The following is a 24,215-nucleotide window of genomic DNA, read 5'->3' as shown; positions in this document are numbered from 1 at the left end:
GAGTGATTTCCTGAAGTAAATTTATTTGTGTCATGGATCTTCCTGCATTCTCTGGATCAAGGGGAGCTGTCGTGACTCATACACAGTGCAGAGTCTGAATAGGTAATGTTAAGACTGTAAGTTGAATTATGAATGAATAAATTGCTTTTTATAATTAATGTTGTCTTGGATTTCATCGGCCAATGAATGTTATGCTATGTCATTGCTTTGCTGCATTCTGGTCCAATGAATATGATTTTTTTCACTGTGAATTGGTAATAATATCCGAACAAATCATCAAGCCCTCGTTAAATATTGAGATGAACTGCATTTGCTGCATTGTTATAGACTGAACAAACCCTGTATCACTAACGGTACCAGAAATTAACCCAGTCTCCGGGAACATGAACTCCCGCCTTGGGCATCTGATTGGTTGAATATCCTGTCCATCATGGCATCCCTGATTTTCATTGGTCAGCGCTCTCCTCTGAGGAATCCCCCTTTAAACGTTGGCAGAACGGTCAAGATTTTGGAGCGGACTTATACAAAGCGAGCAAGTTGAGGGAAGCGCAGCACACGGACGTCTGTCAGGGCTGGAAATGCGCTTTAGTGGTCGTACGTGAGCATCTCTGGTCCAGAAGAAACATTCCATAATCATGGAACTGGAAGAGAAATCAAAATACGGTAAATATTTAAAGCCTGAAACGGAGACGCTCACTTCATTTGTCCAAAGTCCTTATCGGCAGTTAATGTAAAACCACGTTTTATTGCGTTTTTGGAGCGGCGAAAGTAGGTCTCACAATGGTCCCAGCAGCTTTGCTTAGTAAAGTACCTTTCCTCATTCTCGACTTTTAATTTTTCAAGTTAGCACTTTCTCTGGCGAAGTGTCGAACCCGTGTATTGTCACAAACTAACGCAATGTAAGCTAGCTTTTACTTCTGAGTCAACGTTTTCGGTTACGGCACGGGAGCCCTGTTCTGCGTGTGTGTTGTGAAAACACAGGATGCCTGAAGTATGCTGCTATATATTGTCAGGGTGCACAATGCCCCAGTTTGTGTTGTGCTTGTCCAGTTGCTGCCACATTCCTCAGACTGCTATGGCAGGCAGCTCAGCTAACCCAACGTGAATATAGAGCACAGCGTATTAGAAAATTCCTCAAACAAGTGAAGAGGGTCTCATTTTGTCCACCGAGTGCATTCAGTCTGCTTTGGGAAGGCTATCTTTAGTTTCATTTCAAACGCAGACTGCAACTACAGTATCAGTGCTTCTCTGTTTTGGCTGTTGTAGTTCGTAATCAGGTAATGTGGGTGTAATTATGCCCCCACTTATCCCAAAATACTTGTTAAAAATGTGTTTTTATTCTTGCACATAATAGTAATTGTAGTACAGCTTTCTGCTCAGTGAAATCAGTACAGGGGAAATGGTTATCTATGAAACGAAGAGTGATTTAAGCTAACAAAAAACATCAAACAAACAAAGTTATGTTTTTTTTCTTCCATAAAGTCTGTTTTTGGATCAAGAACATGTGCCTTTTGTACAAACTTCCAGTCTCTTCACATGCAGCTTGCAGTTTATACTGTTATCATCAACATGATCATAGGGAGGAATGAAAAGCGAGGCCAGATACTTCTGCTTGCAGTTCCTCCTGCTCTTCCCTGGACACTCCCTTTCCCACTTTGCTTGCCACATGATGGCTAATTGATTCAATTTACCTTCCACAGATTGCAATGAATATTGTGTATGTGTGTGTGCCTCTTTGTACAATGTCAGTTTGCTCAGTGTAGTTAGTTGTGAAAGTGAGTAAGAATGCCTACAGCCTCTCGAATTCTTTAATATCTTTCAGTGAATCTTCATACCAGCTAAAAGAAACAACTAAAAAAAGAAGAAGAAAAGAACAATAACCTTAATGTTCCATGTGGCAGAAAATGTCAGAACACACTATAGGATCTCCACCAGTTTTATGCGTTGGAGTAATTTCAGGCTGTAATATATGAAGAAACCTCAATGACAGGACCTGAAACAACCATGCAGCCTCGCCCTGGTGCAAGTTAGGCGTAATTACAAGTCATATTTAGTAGTGTAGTTTGAAACCTGATCTCCATGCCCCCCTGATCTCTCCGTCATGTCATGTTAGACTATGCTGAAACTACATTCAGATTTTTTTTGGAAACATTTCATCCATTCACTTTCTTTTCATTTCACTTCGTGTGCTGCATTGACAAAAAAACAAAAACAAAATAAAAATACATCTATTATTGCAGCCTTCTGTTTGCACTGAACGGTGCCTGATCATACCCTTGCAGACCAATCTGGGTTATGTGACTCTGCTAACAGGTTTGTGGTTTTGTCAGCTGCTTTGAACTGCGAGAGTGTGAGGCACCAAGAGTGAGTTACTGGGTAAAAACTGAGCTATGGTCTTGTATTTATTCTCCCTGGCAGTGTCTGTGTTTGTAGCTCACGTCTTAATCTCACTCACAGTTCCTGTTATTATCATCACAGGACATTGTTCCAATTTGTGCCTGAGTGTTCACGTCATATAAACAAAGTTTTAAACAGCTTCATAGAGACTTACTGTCGTCAGCTGGTGGTATTTATAATGATGATTTTCTAGATAGGTGTTACAAGCCTAAGTTGAAATGAAATGTGTGAGTTTCACTTTGCATCATATCTGTAGCAGAAATCTCTTCCTTGCATCTGACAGCAGAGAATAGCAGTTGATATGCTCATCAGATGTAGTTAAAGTTGTTGTGCAAGTGCTCATTTTTGATGAGCTTAAAGATTAGCTGCTGTCTGAAAATACTTCAATTTTCAAAAGAAACCCTCCTCTTGCAAAAGTGGAGTCCAAATCTTTGCAACCATTTCCCAAAGGATCCAACAGTTTGCTTGCATTTTTGCGTGTGGTCATTGTGTTGCTTTTTCTGTAATACCGGAAATAGATCTGAACTTGGACTGAAATAATCCACACCCTCTTTCTGTACTGACAGACATGTGGGACACAGACAGGAAGGGCTGTGACCTTTAGCTTCAGGATTTTAAGCTAGTGCAACCAGCGGCAGCCCTTGGTAACGTTTTATGCAGCTTGAGAGCAAGACAAGCTATTGTTAACATTTCATCTATTTTTACTTTATGCCAGCTGGAGCCTTTCCTAGCCACCATAGAGGAAGATCTAGGGTACACCCTGGACAGTCTGTCGCTGGGCTAACACAGAGAGAGACAGACAACCATATGCACTCACACCTAAAGGGAGTTTAGATTTACCAATGAATCTAACCAGAGAGAGTACCCAAAGAGAACCTACGTGGGGAGAAAGTGGCAACCCCAAACAACAACAAAGATGGGCAGTGTTTCCAATATTGAGATCAGCATATGTCTGCTGTAGGTTTTTACCCATTAAAAGGGAGTTTTTCCTTCCCACTGTTACTAAGTGCATTCTCATAGGGGGTTGCCTGGTTTTCTCTACATTATTGCAGGGTCGTTACCTTACAATATAAAGCACCTTAAGGTGAAGTGTTGTTTTAATTTGGTGCTATAATAAATAAAATTGAAAGCACTGAATTGTTTCTAAAGAATAAAAGTGTAAAATCTTATTTTAGGAAATGTCCTAAATGAATAGCAAGTATATCAGTCAGCTGATAAACAAAAATATAGCTCCACTTGTGTGTTTTGTGCTGCAAAGGGTCAGAATGTCCTTAGAAAACACTCTGAGAAGCTTTCATGTAACTCCAGGATGTGTGGGAAGGTATCAAGAAAATAAAACAGGGAAGCTCAGGAATGTTGGGACACACTAAAGAGTAAATGCTGCACCTGAATAAAAAAATACTGCTGAGAAGAAACAATGGAGGACATGAGCTTTAGCTTCAGTCACAACAATAATGCAGATTGGACTGTAAACGTCTTTGTGAAGGTTCATTGAAAACCAACATGGCCTTTCATTAGTAAGTTACAGCGCTTCTACATGTGGGAAATGTTATACTTTTTTTATGCTTCCAGTAAATGCTAGTGTGTCTTGCAGCACACTGGAGAGTATTTATCAGATTAAAACTTCAAATAAAAAATGTGCTCGCTTCATTTCCCTCACTGCATCGCCCCACGTGTTGTAGCAGCTGTCTGCAGATGGAGGTCATTTCTAATGAGTTACACATGACTGTTCGACCAGTTCCACCACACTTGATTCTAATACCTCAAATAAGTTTCCAAGGAAAAGAGCTGGATCGGTGTCGCCGTGCCAGTTATTGCAACGCGTTTTTGCTGTTTAGAGAAGTACAGGAAACCAAAGGCTCGCAGTGGTAATTCTCTTGTGCAGTAACATTAGCCAAAAAAAAGAAAAAACTGGATGGAAACTTTCATTACAGCTCCCCTTTTTTCTGGTTTCTCTGAGTGTCCGTGGAAAGCATTCGTGGCATTTAGTCTGTCTGTGGACTCTTTGTTAAAATGATGAGTTCGTTTAACACGCTCTGATTGCTTTCGGCTGTCGGAACAAACAGAAGTGGAGACCAAAATCATACAGGCAGAGAACAAAAAAAATCACTAGCTTGTAAGATTTATTGGGTTTCCCCAGTGCAGTAGATCCGTGGGAAGGAAACATATACTATTTTAGTTTTTACTCAATACTGATGTGTTTAAGCTTGTGAGCTGTCACGTCGCTGCAGGTGACCATTTTACAGCCATAAATATCCCAAACACCTGAATTCAATTAGCGAGAGCATTTACGCAAACCACCCCCAGATGGAGAACTCCTCCTCTGTTTACTGCAAACACATGTTCCTGATCACATACACAAATGAACTTTAGTCTCCTCCTACTCTTTCACACACCCACACCTTCTTTTACTTCCAGCCTCTCTGTAGATGAGTTAAAGTTGCCTGCAACTTTACGCGGAAACAAGAGGGGGAAAGCAGGTCGACAGAAATCATGTTTGGAAGTGCTGGGGAGGTACTGTAGGGGGAGCACAGGTCAGAAAGAGGCTGCTTTTTTTTTTCGGGATAAACAAAGAAGTGTTTAGGGATGGGAATGTGAAATAGGTTGGGTGGGGCATTGGTTGTGCGGCTATTCAGGAACAGGTTGAACTGGTTTCCGACCAAACTACTTGGTTCTCCCCTTACTCAGTCATTTGTGGCAGCAGATAGGAAAGGTGGATGAAGTGAACCAGATAAAGAAGCTGTGAAAAGAAGGAGAAACATTTTTTTTGCCCAGGAAGGAATTTCAACATGCCTGAGGGTGGAGAATATTATGGAAAGAACGGTACTGACTTGTTTATCTTTACTTTTGCCTCAACTAGGCACTCTTTCAAAAAAAAGAAAAGAAAAAAAGAATCTAAGACACGCTTAGCCAATCTAAAGATCACTGGGTAATCTTTAGATTGGCTATTTACTTTTCTTGTATAGTGCTCACACCTAAAAGTGCAGCGGCAGCCTTGAGACTAGGGGTGTGTTTGTGAATGTTTGTGTGCCACTGCCGGCAGTGGATGTGTGTGCACACCGATACAGGTGTGTGGCAAGTCTCTTATCAGTGTTTTCTCCTGCACTATTGTTACAAGGTTGAATATAGATAACCACCAGAGGTGCAGATCTCTTTCTTGGACTCAATCTGTGTATTTATACTGAAGAACAGAACAAAGTTAAAAACTAAACTTGTTTGAAATATGTTAAAGTTAGATACCAGAACACATACGAAATACAACATCTACGCTCACTATAACAGGAAGTGGTGACTTCTTCAAAAGGCTGTAACTGCTTGTTGCAACATAACCCCACTGACCACATTCATAAGTCACATACTTCAGAGTCACCACAGCTGTTGTGTTTGTCTATACTTCAAGACTCCATATGCTACACATTATTAATAGTGTATGTCTGGGCACTGTTATGATGTTGGTCTGAAGCTGGTGGAGATGTCTTTTTGTGGCATAATTGTCACAGTAATGGCAACAGGAAACAGTCCCTCCCAACGCAAGCTAATAGCATTTAAGTTTTCGTTAAGCATGAGCCAAACTGCCCTCCTTCGGCAAACGTTGTTTTTATACCGCTGATTATTCACTGCACTGAAATGCTGACCTTTTTTTTTTTTTTTTTTTTTAAACTTTTTAGTCAAAGCAAAGCTATGGACCCACTGATCAGGTCAGCAACAAACCAATGGGTGGTGAGAGTGTTGAAGTTGCCTCCTTCAGCACTGTTTCGCAGAAAGTTCTTTGTAATCTCATAGAAAGGTGATATGCCTGGCTGTGAAAGACCAACTGTCTTTTGTTTGTGAGTGTAAGACAAGAAAGAGAGCTGGCTGAAAGGATGTGTTAAAGCACAAAAGCTGAGCCGCTACACCAAAAACCATAGACGGTATAAACGATGGGTATGAAATGTGAAGCTAGCGTGCTGCTACATTAAAACTGTGGTTGCAAAAGACATTTCCAGTTCTATAGAAGTGTCTGGGAAAAGAGCCCAGACCACTGCAAACACTTTCCAATTGAGCTTTTGTAAATCTTTCTTATTTTAAGTGTAAGATAGGAGGATTTGCCAGGATATCCCCACTGAAGCACCAACCCTCACTGTCAGGTCTGTTCCTTGCTTGTTTACATCAGGCGTCAGGTTTGGGGTGCTTCTTGCGACAATTTAGCATTAAAAGTATAATTTGGATTAAAGAGTTTGTGGATTAACCATTAGAGAATTTGGACTGGAACTGGAAAGTGAAATTTGCTTAGATAGCAGACACACTACCGTCAGATAACCTGCAGCAAGCTCAAGTGTCTGCTTGAACCTGCAACTTTAGCTGAAAGAACAGAAAACATAGTCCTTATTATAAGAGACAGCATGTTGTAATCTAACCATATTTAGACAAAAGAAAAAAGTTTGCTCATTTTATGAACTGGGAAGTTGTTTGTCTACTGATGAGCATGATAGCTTTGTTTTGACATAGAGCTGTACTAAAACAACAATACTAGCTCCGCTGGTGGCTTTACACATGGGATGTTTGCTCCTGCTGTATTATGAGTTTTATATGAGCTCCCGGTTAGTCAGCAGGGAGGAATTTGATGAGTTTCTGGGCGTGTCTGGCCTTCAGGGGAAGTCATCTGTGAGAAAAATGGGAGGAAGACTCTGGTGCACTGCTCCATGGCCTTGATCCAGCTCTGGTTTTAACATAAATTAATGAGCAGCTATTATAAAGATGTTTACTTAACCCTTTAAACCCCAGCGTATCGTATTTGATACATGTGTTTTGTGAGGGTTTTTTTTGTGTGACATCTATATCATCAGCGTGACTTTTTTTACCCTCAAAAATGATGTAAATTACATGACATTTTAATGACTAAATTTCAAAAATATGGCTTATGTATATGGCTTCAAGTGTGCTACAAATTAAAACTCATGTATGCAGATTAAAATTTGATATATTCTTATATTTTGTCTAAAGGTAAAAAAAACACTCCATTATTCAAGTCAAAATTCAAGATTTTTGGCAGTTATTTCATGGTTCAGGTTTTAAAGGGTTAAACCTCTCAGCGAGCCATGCTTTCAGTTGCCACAATGCTAAGAGCTCATTGATTGATCAATGCATTTCTCTCCTTTCATGCAGGTGAGCCCAGGAAGCATGACCCGAGCTTCAGGGGCCCAATCCAGAACAGGTGAGACAGAGATGTGGCTGTTACACTGTGCAGATGACTACAGAGGACTCCATTAACCATGTGAACTCTCTCCACTGTAGGGGCTGCACAGACATTGTTTGCTGCATTCTGTTCATTATTGCCATACTTGGTTACATTGCAGTAGGAATACTCGGTAAGGAGACAACACAGAAGCACAAATATCCAAACTGAAAGCAAGTTTCATAACCTTTATATCTCTCTTTTTTTCTTCTTTTCTAACCCAGCCTGGTCCCAGGGTGACCCAAGAAAGGTGATCTACCCCACAGACAGCCGAGGACAGTTCTGTGGGCAGGCTGGCACTCCACTCGAGTGAGTTGCTTTCCGAAGTATAGATAAAATGGTCTCTGCTGCACGATTTTTCTTAATTTGAGTGTGATCTTTAGGGTATTTTGAAAGTTTGAAAAGGGTGGAGTGCCCACTACGGGCCGGGGACGAGTTCCTGCCCCAAATGGAGGAGTTTAAGTATCTCGGGGTCTTGTTCACGAGTGATGGGAGAAGGGAGCCGGAGATCGATAGACAGTTTATTGAAATTGAAACAGTTGAAACGGTTTATTGAAATGTGTTAACATACATGGATGTATATAAGACAAAAGACAGAGTTTGTACAACTCAAAACAAGCTTGTTGGTGTTCGGTGTGTTGTCCCTAAAGATACATATATTAATTTATTTTTGTCTGTTTCTTTCATGTTCATTCCTTGAGTTAGGTGCCTTTTTTATGCCTTGATGGTTCATAGCCTAGTGTTAAGTGGCCAGAGAGTCTGGCTCCTTGGAAGCAGAAATGAAGGGTGGCTCAAAAGTTTTAGGTGGTTCTTTCGATTCCTCAGGCTTTTTTGTGTACCACCATCTAAAAAGATATACAACTGGTTTGAAAGCTTAGCTAGCTAACTTAATTAGGCAACATTAATACAATCAATTATGGCTAACAAGTTAACTCAAAGGTTTTCCTGGCATGTTTACATTAAGTTAGTTCCCAAAAAGTAGATTCTGTTCATCTGGACGTAGCGTTTTCAGTGGGAGAAACGTTTCGTCCCTCATCCAGGTGACTTCTGCAGTCCCAGCTGAAAAGAATCAATTTTTGGGAATTTCCTTACCTGGTACTATTATTCATTTGTGTTATTAGTGTTATTATTATTATTATTTGTATACTTTTTTTGGGGTTGTTTCAATAGCCACACCATGTATTTTTGGAATGTGTAAAAGTAAACTGGAAAGTACCTAGCACATGTTAGCCAATTGAAAGGCAGGACCGCTGAATAATCCCTGCAAACACTGTTGTGACAGCATTGTGTTGTCCCTGGACAAAAATAGTTAATTAGAAATTTGTGTACATTTCTGTGCACTTTCTTTGGTCTTGTTCCCAACAGGAAGAAGCCCTTTTTGTTCTACTTCAACATCATGAAGTGTGCCAGTCCCATGGTGCTGCTGGAGTTCCAGTGCCCAACCACACAGGTGCCAACTCCTCTGTTGATGAATCTTTATAATATTTATTTAAACAAAAAGAAAAACACAATATACACTATGTGCTTTGTCGTGAAGGCTTAAAATTATGAGTGTAGAGTTGGGGCAGAGTTGGCTTTTTGCTTTTGTTTACAGATGAGGAGAAAAGTTACTCTCCCAGCCCCCTATCAGCAAGTTTTCTTTAGAAAAAATACATTTGTGATTGGCCAAAATAACAGAATTATTTCAGAAAACAAAATGAACAGGGTCAGTGTTTCTAGGCCTGGAAAAACTGACCTTTTTATTGAGCCATAGTACAAACCACTGCTGTGCTTTGCAATCCTCAATGCTTAACAACATCAACTGAAAACTGAGGGTTATTTTCCAATTTACGCACAATTTAAAAACTCCAACATGGGTTTGAACTGTTCTTTTGGAACATTTTATTGTCAAAAACAAAAGAAATCAGTTTAAGCTTAAAGAATTATTGACGCTAACAAAACAGGAGATGGATATACAAAGATCACAGCGGTTCCAGGTATCACGGGCTAGAGTGAGAAGTGTCATAAAGAAATTCAAAGAGCCACACAGTAGAAAACAAGCCTGCCAGTAGTATGAAATGAAAGCTTTCAAAGAAAAGACTCTCACCAGTGCACCCCCGAACAACGATAACTAGAACCCTGTACAGGAATGGATGGGAGGAAAAGCCTCACTTCTGTAGAAGAGACGGCTAAGAACAAGCGGAAGAAGGATTATTATTACATTATTTCTTTGACTGCTTTTGTGATGGGAATGTGGCCTGACTGTCCTGCTGTCCATGTTCATCTTTAGATGTGTGTGGAGAAGTGCCCTGATAAGTTCATGACATTAATCAAAGCATACGCTGTCAATAGTGACTTTGCCTACTATAAAAACTTCTGCGAAGAAGGAGTGACCAACACAATGGTGAGTTGTACTTGAAGTCTTCTGTACTATCTCGGGTATCGATATATTCGAATGCTTTCTACAGACCTTCACTTATGTTTTGGATATACTGTGTTTTTAGGGTGTTGCAGAAATCCTTAAGCAACGTCTCTGTCCTGCAATGCTGCTTCCCAGCAAACCCTGTAAGTAGAATCTCTAAATATGTGTAAATGATTCTTTTTCAAAGGAATTTTAGGGGAGTGGAATATTCATGCAATGATAGTATCATTGCATGATTCATGACCTTTGACCTTTACAAAAAGGCAAGCAGAGAGACCGTCAGATTTATACACACAAACAAACAAACCCATCTTACCCCATTTTTAACAACTAGACAACATAAATTGGATCTGATTCAATCACATCATTTGTGCTGCTTATCTGCACTGTACTTGAACTTCTTTATCTTTCTGCACTCCTTCCTGGCTGAAGAATTATAAAATATTTTAGTACTGTAGTTTAACAAATATCTAGTACAAATTATTTACTATTAGCTGAAAATGACACATCTTTTTTTTTAAAATAATTAATTTACAAAAAGAAGCCCCACTATGAAAACATCTCACTACACATTGTTACATCCTGTGAGGCTGTGGGAGTACCTCTGCCTGGCGTTCTTTTCATTTCACCTGGATCAAACTGTTACTGGCCCCCCACCCTCATCGCCTAGCTTTTATGTGGGGACGTAACACACAGAAAACTGTATTATTCTTTACACATGTAGGGAAACTCATTTCATTTGTTTGTTTTTGTATTTTTGACAATGACACGTTTCTCTACTTTTCTTTCAGTCACCCGCAGGTGCTTCCCAGCTTTGGGCATGAAAGGAGGGGTGATAACTGTGGGAAACAGCTCCACATTTAATGATGGAAATGAAACTAGAAACGCCCAAGACCTTGTTGCTGGTGTACGGTGAGTATACATCAGTAGAATTTTGCGACACAGCTAGTTTTCAACTACATTACTCTCTCTTGGTCTGTGTCAACCGGCCACTACAAATAAAGTGTGATGAGAAATTCCTGAAGCAGATAAACATACAGGAATCTCTCCACAGGAATGCCACTGTGGTAATGGAAGCTCGTCAGGTGGTGATGAAAATCTTTGAGGATTTCACACATTGCTGGTACTGGATCCTCTTGTAAGTAATAAACTCTCCTTTTTCATCCTTGTCAGCTCTGTTTGTATTGCAAAGAGATTTTCCTTAAATTGACCGTACCTCCTCTTTGCAGGGGATTGGTTATAGCCATGATCATCAGCCTCGTCTTCCTCATCCTCCTCCGCTTCCTGGCAGGGATCATGGTCTGGGTCATGATTGCCATGTTGGTAGCGGTGATAGGCTATGGTAAGGGACAAGGTGGAAAATATCATTGTGGTTCATAATGGCTTAGTAATCTGGTCCTACCCAGAAAGCAGGTCCAGACTAGCTGGTCAGTAAGTAAATCATGAGTGTCAGTATAACCGTGAGCATGAATTCAGCACAGCAGGAATATTAATGCAGGGTTGGTAACTTTTGACTGGGGATAAATTGTGAAAGTCCTTGTTGTCAGAAAACTGTAGTCAGTGTGGAAAAAATGCAAACTGAAGGAATTTGCATGAAAGGAAGATGCAAAGTTTGAGTGAAGTGACCCACAGCTGTGATGTTAGATTTTCTATTTGAATAAAAATGTGCCATTTGTTTAATTGAGTGTGAAGAAAAACACAGCGTCACTTCCTGTCATATCCTATCCTGATCCTTTCACACTAAAAGGAATGAGAGTATGAGACACCTTTGGGGGAAAGACATGTCTCATGCAAAAACAAACAGCTGGCAATGCTGAATTTTGCATGTGCTTACCAAGCGTATATTAAAAAAACACACATTCATTATTGTGGAAAAAGAATTTTCTCCATCATTACCAAGTCATTGATCATTTCACAGATTACTTCAAAGTATCTCTAAACAGTGCTGTTCACACTTGGCAAGCTTAGCGCAGAGTTCAGTTTCAGTGTCTCAAAAAGTAATTAACTTTTATTTTAACTGCTTTAAGCTTTTCTTTTTAACTCCTACCATCCACGTAACCCTCAATCTCTGCTACCTTGCTACTCTCCAGTGTACTACTGAAGAATCACTGACAGACTGATTTTACAGTCAAAGAAAAAGCAATGCAAGTTAGTATTTTTATGGCTTTAACAGACGACCATAAGACCGTCAACTGAAAACAAATCTGTTCTAAAGGAGTGGAATTGAAAAATTAATGTGGAGTGTTAGCAAAACAACTAGTTAAACTTTGCAGACTTGTTGAACCAAGTAATTTCTCAGATAGATTAATCTGAAAGTGCTGATGTTGTCTCCTCTCCATCAGCTCATCCACAACGGCATGTGGGGAAAAAAACCACAAAAACCAAAAAAACAGAAATTAATACTCATTTGAAAGAGAGGTGTGCTGCTGTTTCCAATGGGATACAAGGAAAGTGTGCTACCAGGGATAAAAGAAAATTGTGGCCACAAGATGGAAAGATTGATGAAAATAGGCTAGGCTAATGTGAAGATAAACATCACTGTAAAATGATCTGCGGCAAATATAGTAAGAATGTTCTTAAGAATGATCTAGTATCCTACTTGACCTTTGATTTTACTTAATTGGCTTTTTTATTGACTGAAAAGAATAGTTTTTTCAGGGTCAGCAGGGGGCAGAGAGAGAAGTCTGCTGAGGTAGATGTCAAAGTTATCATTGTAACCGATTCACAGTTGATCTGACTCTTGAAATGAAAGAGATCTCCTCGTCTGTTTGGAAGCAAACCCAAAAGGAAATAAGGCCTCTTTTTCCACCTGATTTCCCAAAAAATTTATTTGCTTTTCTGTGTGCTTCCTGTTGCTGATTAGGTATCTTCCATTGCTACATGGAGTATGCAGCCCTGAAAGGAGAGGCCGGCGCTAATGTGACTATCAAGGATCTGGGCTTCCAGACAGATTTCACAGTCTACCTGCAAATTAGACAGACCTGGCTGGCCTTCAGTCAGTATACATCCTCAAAATCTCCATGGATTATCATCCACACTCAACATATGTTGATTAAAACTTGAGACACTCACATGATTTTTCTCTTATCTCCTTATATAGTTATTATTCTAGCCATTGTGGAGGTCATCATCATTTTGCTGCTCATCTTCCTTTGGAAGAGGATCCTCATTGCCATTGCTCTTATTAAAGAAGCCAGCAGGTCAGCCTTCATTTTAGAGCTGTAGCAAGTAGGAGAGAAACAGATCAATAAAACTTAGACGTTATATTGTTTATTTTAGAGTGACTCACAGTAATGGATTTAAGCGCTGCATTAAGGGTGCAGATAAAGAACCTGATACATAACTGTGAAGGTTGATGTTTGCATTTGCTTTTACGACTGATGCTGTGATCCTGTTTTCAGAGCAATTGGACATATGTTGTGTTCCCTTTTCTACCCACTGTTTACATTCCTCCTCCTGGCTGTGGTCATTGCCTACTGGGGAGTAACTGCTGTGTATCCTTTCAAGCTATTGTTCGTGGTAGTGTTGTTATTTAGGGTTGATGAGGAAATGAAAAATACAACTCTGAACTGTTTTTTTTTTTTTTTTTTTTTTTTTTTTTTTAAATGTTCTTGAAGAATTTAAACTTTTAAACTGACTTAAAAAATTAATGTGTCTATGAATGAACTGAATGAACAGTTGAGGTAAAGATACCTTAGACAGAGTCTGTGCAGGGATGATGAACAGGGCTGGTAAATTCACATTAAAAGCTAAGGTTGAAGTTTGATCACGCATACTCTGCAGCTGCGTGATTAAAGTTCACTGCATTCATGAACAAATAAACCAATCAAAACAGAGGAACATGCATATTATTCTTTATTATTAGTAGTATTATTATACACTCATAATTGTCAGTTTTGTTATCAGTTAATGATGGTAAGCCTTAACAGAACTGATCAGTTTCTTGTCCACGTCCAATCAGCCTATCTACAAAATCTTCAATGAGACAAATTGTGACTACTCAAGACAAACGTGTGACCCGGCTGTAAGTTTTTCTCCTCTTTATTTGTGTGTTAAATTTTCATCTCACTTCACTTCCATGCATGCCGCTTGGACTTAACGTTTTGGATTTGAGAAATACATTTGCGGCGTCACTAAATTAACCGTGTCTTTGTTCAGAACTACTCGACGAGTCCCATGAAAGCCCAGTGTGCTGACTCGAAGTGCCTTTTTGCTTTCTACGGTGGAGAGACCCCTTACCACAAATACCTAATTGCCCTGCAGTTCTACAACGTCTTCCTCTTCTTTTGGTGTGCCAATTTTGTCTTGGGACTGGGACAGATGACCCTAGCCGGGGCGTTTGCTTCTTACTACTGGGCTGCCAAAAAGCCAGATGACATTCCTGCTTTCCCAGTGTTTTCTTCTCTTGGGAGATCTCTCAGGTTTGTATCTGTGTTGGGTGAAGACTTTTAGTAAAACTGTCTTCTGACATTTGCTTTGCCGGGTCCTGAAACATACTTCCTGTTTTCATTCTTTAATTGTTTTAGGTATCACACAGGGACTCTGGCATTTGGCTCCCTTATCCTCTCCATCATCCAGATCATCAGGGTTTTGCTGGAGTATCTGGACCACAAGCTAAAAGGTTTGCTACATTTTATGGAGTCATAAATGACTCCATAAAAGTGACCTATTTAAGTCTAACATCTGTTAAAGGTTGATTGCTCTCATTCACAGGAGCCCAAAATAAGTTTGCAAAGTTCCTGTTGTGCTGTCTGAAGTGCTGTTTCTGGTGTCTGGAGAAATTTGTCAAGTTCCTGAACAGAAATGCGTATATTATGGTACGTGTTTCAGTTATTATTTATTCAAGTCTCTGAGCTGGCGTGATTAAAAGCTTGGTACTTATAATGTTAAATGTTATCTTGATGTAATGACTGCATTTGGCCTCTAGTCGGCGATCTATGGGAAAAACTTTTGCACCTCTGCCAGAGACGCCTTCTTCCTCCTCATGAGGAATGTGATCAGGTGAGTGTAAAATCATCACCTCATCAGAAAGCATTTTGTTAAATGTTTAATCGTATAAAGCTGACTGGAGTAAATGCCTGTTTTTAAATCCCTGCAGGGTGGCTGTGCTGGATAAAGTGACAGATTTCATTTTATTTTTGGGCAAACTGCTCATTGTTGGGCTTCTGGGTGAGTCTGCTTTTTGTTTATGTAATTTTTTTTTCTTCATGTTGACCATATCAGACTAAACCAGCATTTCCTGGAAAGATTGTGTCGACCCATCGCTGGATGACCGATTCAACTCACAGTCCAGAAAAGTCTGCATAGCAGATGAAATCCTGCAAACTTACTGCAGGACCTGCTGGCTCCTTTAATAAGAGCAAACTTGCAAACTGTGGTGTTTTAGGATTTGTTTATATTTTGGAAGTAGGATTTAATTGGAGCTTTAAATAGGACTGGATCGCTTCCACTGATTTTATAATGTACAACGTTATTTATAGCTAATAGAAATTGTAATCATCAGCTCAGACTGTGTAGTGTACATGGGAATTGTATTTATATATTCTTTGGGGTTTCTCTCCACAGGGGTCTTTTCCTTCTTCTTCTTCTCTGGGAGAGTGAAAGCCTTTCAGAATACAGCTCCAACCCTGAACTACTACTGGGTACCCATCCTGGTAAGCAGGACTGAATTTCTATTTTTTTCTTTTCTTGTCTTTAATTGTTTTGTTGAAGGATAATGTTTGTGTGGTTGTTGTCATCTCTATCAGACTATGGTGGTTTGCTCATACCTCATCGCCCATGCATTCTTCAGCGTGTACTCCATGTGCGTGGACACTCTGTTCCTGTGTTTCTGTAAGTGACACATTCTCAGTCAGTTGTGACATCTGTATGTAATTCAAATTATCCACGCAAACGTCCAAACAGGTTCTTACGTGAAAGGGGAAAAAAAAAACTGTGGAGGAAGGGCGTAATGTTAGGAATGAGCGAAATGAAAACTTTTCTCACTTTGCTTCTGGTGTTGGGCTGTCACTAATTTTAAATTGCATGAAATACGGTGTGCTACATTTCAAAATAACAGCCTGCTCCTGTTAGCCTGAAAAATGTTGCTGCTTGGTGATGAAGTGATACTTTGGGTGCTTTTGCTTGCTTGCCATTTGACTTTCTTTCTCTTTTTGTGTCTCCTTTCCTATTTCTCACTTCCTAATTCGCCCCCTCTTATTTCCCTTCCCACTTGCCCTCTAACACCCTGGTGTATGCATACATTTTTTTCACATTCACCCATTAACACAAAATAATCAAAAACACGATAAGGTGAAGACCTGGAGCGCAATGACGGCTCAGCTGCGAGGCCTTATTACATGTCGCCAAGTCTTCGTGAGATTCTGTGGAAGAACAAGGAGGAGGATCCATCTGAGCCCTCTGCTCAGCAGCAGCAGCAGCAACACGATGAAGACACCCAGCTGAAACAGGAGGCTCAGGAGGAGGACACGGCTTAGAGAGGAGTTTGTGGGGGGAAAAACTCAGATTTTCCACTTAATTACAGGCAGAGAAAAATCCAGAAAGTCTTTTTATTTTGAACCCTTTCAAAGTATGAGCTGGGACTCTGTCATCTGCTCCCTTAACTTCTCTCAGATACTAGTACAGCTACAAAACACCACGCCTTAAAATGGCAGGGATTCAGCATTTTGCTTTAGTCCACTTTGTGCAGATGCAACCCTGCAAGTTTCAAAATGAATGAAGGAAGTTTTTCAGTTCAGAGTGATTTCAGCATCCTCCTGAGGTAATAGGACGTTGAACGTTCCCTAAATGGATTATCTAGGCTTGGTTTCGTTTGCCTCTGGTGGTCTTTAAAAACTGTTACATCCGACACTAAGTAGCGTTTTATACAGCAGCGGATACCACATTGTCTTCAGTAGAATTTCACAAACTCACAGCAAATACTGTCGAATACTATTTGTTATATTTAGAAAACACATTTAAGAGTGAAGCACGTGGCTTCATTTTTTCAGTGGTTCTTTTACTCGCAAGGCATCACCACAGCGATCCAATCTGCATATTTGATCTTGTGGATTTTGACACTGGATGCCCTTCCTGATGTAACCCTGCTAGGAATTTGTCTCCTCCCCAACTGGTGATCTTTTGCTTGTTAGGCAAATATTTTAACCAAAAGTAAAGTAGACTGCCTAAAAGTAAGCCTAAAGCATGGCTTGTTGCTAGGAAATAATGGTAATAATAAATCGAACAAACAAACACAAAATCACACTACTGTAGTACAGTATAGGACAAGAAAACTCTGGTTACAGCTGGTAACCAAACCCTGTAGAAGCTATAATCAGAGTTTTTTAAACAAACTACTTTCTTATGTAATAGGGTAGTTTAATAGAGTTGCATTTGTGTCTTAAACCTGCTTTTATCCTAGCGGCAAGTAGGGGGCGGCGACTCAAGTTATATGGAAGTCTGTGGGAAAACAAGCCTACTACTTACTATATTTATGACCGCAGTAAATGCAATCCTCAAACTGATGATGTCATCAGTGGCTAGTGTGATATCATGATGAGTACAGAAAAATGATTAAACGACTAATTATGGTCCAAGTTACTCTAACAGACTTGAAGAGATCCACCCTCACACTTCATATCTTGTTTAAAAAAACAAAAAACAAACAAACATTATACGATGGGAAGGGCCAAAAGTTGGGGTTCCAAAAACCAAAAGGTGATGTCATAGTGGCCATGCTCATGTTTTATATACAGTTTGTGATTGTTTCTAAAATAATTCAAATAAATCAGCACAACAGACATTATTCGTCACTATGGAGGTGGGGCTTAGCGAAGGGTCAACTTAAGCGAACAGAAGGGCTTTACAGCAGGCAGGAGTTTGGTATGTGTTTAATTGTTGTATGAATTTTGTGATACGAGTGATGTCACCTCACACTCAGAGATTTATTGACACTCGCTTCATCCTGTTTAGCGTGCTGAAAGCTGGCAGATGTTTTATGGCTATTGAAAATGTGAAACTTCAGTGAACATCTGGGTAAATGGCTCCCTATGAGGTGACTTCATATTTCTAACTCGGCGTTGCCTCCATAAAACATGCTCTCACTGCCACTAGCTAATAGAAACTTGAAGCCAATCATGTGCCTAATTGACAGCATTATTAATGTTTTGCACATTAGTGTTTACAGTTGATGCAAACAGAATCTTTTTTTAATACACTCAGTGAAGCACTTTAATCTATGTTCACTCTAAGCCATAACACATTTGTCTCTGTTTAATGAATGCTGGTGAGTCTTTTAGTCATGCAATTTTTGTTTTGGTTTTTTTAAACTGTAAATTAGCGTAGCTTTGCCTTTTAAAATATTTTTTTTTAATGACTGTGTGTTTTGCAGTGCAGTTGGTTTAATAAACACAATTTAACCAGTGAGATCTGTTTAATAAAAAAAAACGGATGGTTTTTTTTGGGTTTGTTTGTTTGTTTGTTTGTTTGTTTTTGCAGAACTGAAAGGTTTTCATTCAGATTTCCTACCTGTCAATATACATTGCAAAATCTGATGCTCATTTAAACTTATGCCAAGTCCTCGAAAGCATCGAAAAGCATTAATGTCCTTTTCTTTGACCTCTTTCCAGTGGAGGATTTGGAGAGGAATGACGGCAGCCCGGAGAGGCCCTACATGATGTCCGAGAAACTCCTCAAAATCCTGAAAAAGAAGAACAAGACTGACCCAGCTCAGTAGACCACTCCGTGTAGCGGGGTGAGATCGTGGACTAAAGACAACTGGGGTTTTGTTGAGTTTGAAGTTGGATAACAAGTTCATGTCATCGATTATAAGCTGTGTCTGCTGAATTTGGTTATTACTAAATGCTTCATAAGCTCTTCTGAACCTCAGTTTGGACACAGACCTAAAAATGTCCACATTCCCACATCTTGTTTCTTGCTGAAAGCATCATGAAGTCTGGCAGGTTTTGTGGATGTTAAAAACGTAGAGACTGCACGTTTATCAACTGAAAAAGAAAAATGAACAAACATGTTAGTGGTATGTAGAATTCTTGTTTTGTTTTTTTTTGTTTGTTTTTTTTGTCATGTTTTACTGTTAATATTTGAGTAGTACGGGAAGGTACATATAAAGGGTCATCTGCTACAGTTTTGTAATATGATCGGTTTTTATTCTTGTATTTTTTTTTTTAAAAATATCTATAAATATGTATAACTTGTGTCATATTTGAATTAACAGTTAACCATGTAGGCACCAAAGCCATTACCCCAGCAGTCAGGTATACATAGTGCTTTTATACCACTTTGCCTAAAGCATCTGGTGCTGCGGCATTCCTGTCATCAGCAGCCATATGGAAATGTAACCAAAAGCAAAAAAACCTTGTATCTTGATAGATGTGCTGGTTCGGATGAGGGGATTTTTTTTGTCATTTTTGTGAAGCTGAACTGTTTTCAAATAAAGCATAGTTTTCTATAAAAATCCATGTGACTCTTTATGTATTCATATACCGAAGGCTTTAAGGTGCTCCCAGTATTTCAGCATTGGTGTCATTCTGATAGACCTGATGTGACTCGTGTCTTTCAGGTACTGGGGATAAGCTCAGGTTAGTTTCCTTTCTAAGCTTAAATGGTCACACTTTCTGTTCCCTGCTGGAACTGAGAGTGTGACCCCCCCCCCCCCAAAAAAAAATTCTATATATTGATTTTGAATAAATCCTTACAAAACTAACATATAAATGTCACATCTTTCCTTTTAGCTTTAAACTTAGAAAACATAGTTACAGTTTGTAGAAATCCATAAAATCCTAACTGCTGTTCTACGTTTGACCATGAGAGGGTGTGCATATCCTCACTACAGGTCATTCAGCGTGGCACAGTAAAATCACCTGTAGTGTGTAAATGCTGGCTTTACGTAAGTGTCTAATGACTAATGCGGGAAAGTCTGTCAGGGTTTGATAAAAATCAACTTTCTAGGAGTCATATCAACAACTCTGCAGTAATGGAATATGGCTGAATACTTTTAAAATACTCCGTTACGGTTCAGAGACAGGACCTTCAGTCAGAGAGCTGCCAGTAGACACACTTCTGGAAATGTTTTAATGCAGAGTGTTTTCGAACAGGTAACAGGATGCCCTTGATTTTGAATGAATACACTGCTAAAAAAAATTAAAGGAACACTTTGAAAACACATCTGATCGTTATGGGGAAAAATCATGTTGCGTATCTATATTAATAATTTTGGGGGGAAATTTGTAGGAAGGAATAGGATGCCACAATGTTTGATGAAAATGACAGTTATCAAATTATAGAGGGCTGAATTCAAAGATAAAGGAGGGAACAAAATGACATGGCAGGCTCGTCCTTTTTGCTGAAATTTCACTGAAACTCAAGAATGGTTCTCAGCAGTGTGTATGGTTCCCACGTGCTTGGGCTCCTCCCAGATCTGGCCCAGGGCAACACTGAGCTTCCAAACAGTTTGACGTGCAACCGAAACATGATGTCGCAGAGTTCTTCTGTTGGATTTAGGTCAGGTGATTGTGGGGTCCAGTCAATGGAGTCAGTTTCTTTATCCTCCCAGGAACTGCCTGCATACTTTTGTCACATGAGACTTGGCATTGTCACACACCACGAGGAATCCAGGACCCACTGGACCAGTTGAGGGTCTGACACTGGGTCCAGATATTTCATCCCAATATTTAATAGCAGTCAGGGTGTCGTTACCTACCCTGCAGAGGTTTGTGTGTCCCTCCATGGATATGATTCACTGTCAGTGACCTATCACCAAACCGGCCATGCTGAACAATTTTACAAGCCACATAATGTTCTCCGAGGCTTCTCCAAACCCTTTCATGGCTGTCACGTGTGCTCAGGGTGAACTTAGTCTCATCTATGAAAAACAAAGGGTGCTATTGGTGGACCTCAATAATTCTTGTAATCTATGGCAAATGCCAGTTGGACTCCATAATGCCGGGCAGTGAGCACAGGGCACACTACAGGACATCAAGCCCTCAGGCCACCCTCATTAAGTCTATTTCTGATTGTTCGGTCAGAGACATTCACACTAGTGTCCTACTGGAGGTAATTTTGACTTGATGCTGTACTTGAACCTGTATTTTTTTAAGCATTGTACTTTGTTTTAAAGAATTCAAAGACTTCTCAAGCTGTGTTTATGGTGCATGCACTTTGTCACGTTGACTCTGAGCCACCGCCTCAGTGTCGCTTCCCTCCATTTTCAGTACAGCTCCTCTGTGACACTAAGTAAATGTTTGAATAATGCCAATACTGAGTGAACTCCAAGTGTCACACCTTTCCTTCAAACCTGTCATCCACTGCAGCGCTACATGCTAGAGTTTCCACATGGACGATGAGTCATTCAAGGAAAGACATATCATACATGGTCGGAGAGACCACATGCAAAGAGGATTGAGATGCAAAATTCAGTGATATGAAGCCATGACACTATAAACACCCGTGACACATGCTACGACGCAGAACCGGAATACCATCTGCTACCTTCAAATCCATGCATCATTCTGTTTCTGAGTCAGCATGCACAGAGGGCAGGTTTGTGGTATTTCTTGGCCAAGACCTCGCTTATGTTACATTACCCATGACCGACTGATTTGATCTGCTCGTGGTTTGCGTAGATGCAGCGCGCTGATTCAGTAACCCACCTGACTTGCGGCATAATACATCATGCTCTATGAATACTTCCAGGGAACCTGGGTGAACAATGTTTAAGACCTCTGATCCCACAAGATGCTGTTTTCATAGCGGTTTCACGTCAGAGGTCCTGAAGTGGTCAACAAAGCTCGTTTTTTTCCTTCCAGAGAACACCTGAACAGCCCGAGAGTCATTTACAAGAGTGGTGGAGTCCTTAAGACTGACTGGTATGCACTCACCGTCTCTGTGTGAGCCTTCTAACCCTGAACAATGTAACACAGCTTTTTGGTAATCCCTCAGTCGTTTCTAGTTCAAGCGCTTTCCCCCCCCTATTAAAAAAAGGCTGAGTAAAGATAATGAGGGCCGACTTCCTTGTTTTGTGTGTGGGATGCAAGCTAATATATTGCAGGGTATGTAATTTACCATTGTAAAGTTATAAATGCATAGAAACTATGAAGAACCACTTTACTGAATCAGTTAGCTCTTATAGAGTAACACCTTTGTAAAGGTAAGCTCAGTATTTCACTGTTATAGCTGTTCTAAATGCACAAGTTCACCATTTGTGGCTATAAAAGATTGAGACTAAATCCAAAATGGTGAACATGCTGTCGATAAACAACACATGTCCATTCCAGCTCCTGTCATGAGGTGATGCTTAGGGTGACATTCAAAAGGTATTCGTCTCAGGTGCTATGCAGATAAGAAACAGTCTGTCTGCATTCCGTACTGCTGCTGCACCTTTTGTGCGCAAGTCAACCTCTGAAGTCTTTGAATTCCTAAATCCAGAGTCTTCTATTAACTACCTGTAAATGTGTTTCTTTATGATGGGTTGAGGGACCCACTGGCCAGCTTTTCTTTATCCATTACTGCTTCGCAATATCATAAATCAATCAGGTATCTGGAGTCGAGAAGCAAATGCTGCTCTTTTGGCCCAATCATTAATCAAGACCGTACCGTACCCCGTATTCTAGATCAAAGCTTTTCCAGGAGAAACCCAGCTGCCAATCTCAGCAACATTGGTTGTTCTCTTTCTCAAGCATCACCACAATTCACTAGTTCCTAGTAAGACATCCAAATTGTTACTAAATGCAGTTGTTAGGAACCCTAACCCAATGACACTGAATGAGTGTAAATACAAAGCTTCCATTTCAGAAGCTAATAGAGGAAATCTCAAGTTTAAATTGTGATACAGTCTGCCAGACATACTTCAGCATGCAAGAAGATATGCATAGGTCTGAAGAAGTCTACAGGGGGCTGTTTTGTGAAGCGATGAGCTTGAACTGGATATATTTGGACCTGTGCATCACCACTTAGTGAGGACAAGTCATGTATGACATCACCCCAACAGTCTGCATGGAAGTGGGTAGACCCAGTTGAGAAAGGATTTTATTTTCCAAGAATGGGTTAGCTTGACTGCATCACATCATTTTTATTTATTCTAACAGCAGAAAGAGATTATTGCAACACAGAAAAAATGTATTCATACTAAATTGTTATATCTCAAATGAATTGCAGCACTGTAGTGGCCTCTAATAATGTAAGCTAACAAATGTTTAGCACTTATACTTTTAGATCTGTCTAAAAAGTTTAAAAAAGCAATTATTCTATTTTCTTCTTTTTTGACTAAATTTTTTTTATGTTATTTATTTATTCATTACATTTTTATCTTGCATTAATGTGAAATGCGGCTATTTACCATTGAGAAATGGTCACTAGTTGTCTTTTGTGAAGTTTTTTTTTTTATTAATGTGTGCTCTTTTTTCATATTTTAATTCATCATCAGATATTTTTTGTGTCCCAAATTACAATTTAGTCCTTCACTTCAATGGTAAGAAACACCAGTGGACATTTTAGGTTATTGTCTAATATTTTTAAGAGGTATTCTGGCTGAAAGCTGCTTCATTTTTCAATGGGCAAAAAACCCAACCAACCAAACAAGCATCAAACTTCAATTTCAAAGCCAACATTATCTGTACAAACTTTGGAGCATAACATTTTTTCAGCAGCTCGGAGTTGGCTTACAATGATTTGAGATGCAATGACCATTTTTCTCAAACACACTGATTATTTGATGAGACAAGATCAGTTTCTAACCTAAATAGAATAATATGAGATGAAAGAGATGACAAAGAGAAACTGATGCTTCTTTCCTGTCCATATGTAATCGTTTTTGTAGGCTAATACTGTTTTAAACAGTCCAGACAAAAACGTGTAAATAAAAAATAGTGTATTTTCATTTTTAAATGTTGTTTTAAATCATTTTACATTAAATGTGTCCATTTAGTAAGGTGCCAAGGATAGACAAACAGCGGGGCTCCAATTCTGTGACATTCTGCTCCTTTTATACGTCATACAGGGTCCAGTCTTGTATTCTAGATAGCAAAGCCTATATTAGCATGAATATAATCCAGGGAAACAATTGACATAAATTTAAATTCACATCCCAAAAAGTAACTTTCTTATGTCAAAATCACTTTTCTGTGAATGAATTCTGCACATTATGGGGCGATCGTGGCTCAAGAGTTGGGAGTTCGCCTCGTAATCGGAAGGTTGCCGGTTCGAGCCCCG

At 39.7% G+C, this 24,215-nt stretch overlaps 1 protein-coding gene across 4 annotated transcripts; it reads left to right on the top strand.

The window, feature by feature from the left end:
• The first annotated feature begins 492 nt into the window (after positions 1–492).
• Positions 493–19,172, top strand: LOC147331988 (choline transporter-like protein 2). Of its 4 annotated transcripts, none has more exons than XM_086288359.1 (22): positions 493–663; positions 7,543–7,591; positions 7,672–7,745; positions 7,837–7,921; positions 8,978–9,062; positions 9,882–9,995; positions 10,096–10,156; positions 10,805–10,925; positions 11,068–11,151; positions 11,243–11,355; positions 12,877–13,008; positions 13,114–13,213; positions 13,415–13,507; positions 13,953–14,037; positions 14,172–14,434; positions 14,540–14,634; positions 14,727–14,830; positions 14,941–15,014; positions 15,112–15,182; positions 15,579–15,667; positions 15,761–15,845; positions 18,620–19,172. In XM_086288359.1, exons 1-22 carry the CDS (start codon positions 636–638, stop codon positions 18,724–18,726), a joined length of 2,112 nt encoding a protein of 703 aa, XP_086144485.1. In that variant the 5' UTR covers positions 493–635; the 3' UTR covers positions 18,727–19,172. The 4 variants fall into 4 exon arrangements, with proteins under 4 accessions (XP_086144485.1, XP_086144482.1, XP_086144481.1 ...); XM_086288356.1 differs by having other exon boundaries at positions 16,305–19,172; XM_086288355.1 differs by lacking the exon at positions 493–663 and adding an exon at positions 4,837–5,220 and having other exon boundaries at positions 16,305–19,172.
• The last annotated feature ends 5,043 nt before the right edge of the window (positions 19,173–24,215 follow it).

This window comes from Aulonocara sp. 'chitande type north' Nkhata Bay, linkage group LG4 (assembly GCF_057382095.1).
Source record: "Aulonocara sp. 'chitande type north' Nkhata Bay isolate Kocher_YH1m ecotype deep benthic linkage group LG4, A_spYH_male_GT1.1, whole genome shotgun sequence".
Classification (NCBI taxonomy): Eukaryota; Metazoa; Chordata; class Actinopteri; order Cichliformes; family Cichlidae; genus Aulonocara; species Aulonocara sp. 'chitande type north' Nkhata Bay.
This window is presented reverse-complemented; position numbering and strand designations above follow the sequence as displayed.

Coding starts and splice junctions, on each gene's coding strand:
- LOC147331988 (XM_086288355.1), top strand. CDS start 5,187: ATGCCTGAGGGTGGAGAATATTATGGAAAGAACG. Junction 9,063..9,881: donor TCCAGTGCCCAACCACACAG/GTGCCAACTCCT, acceptor GTTCATCTTTAG/ATGTGTGTGGAGAAGTGCCC. Junction 10,157..10,804: donor GCTGCTTCCCAGCAAACCCT/GTAAGTAGAATC, acceptor CTTTTCTTTCAG/TCACCCGCAGGTGCTTCCCA.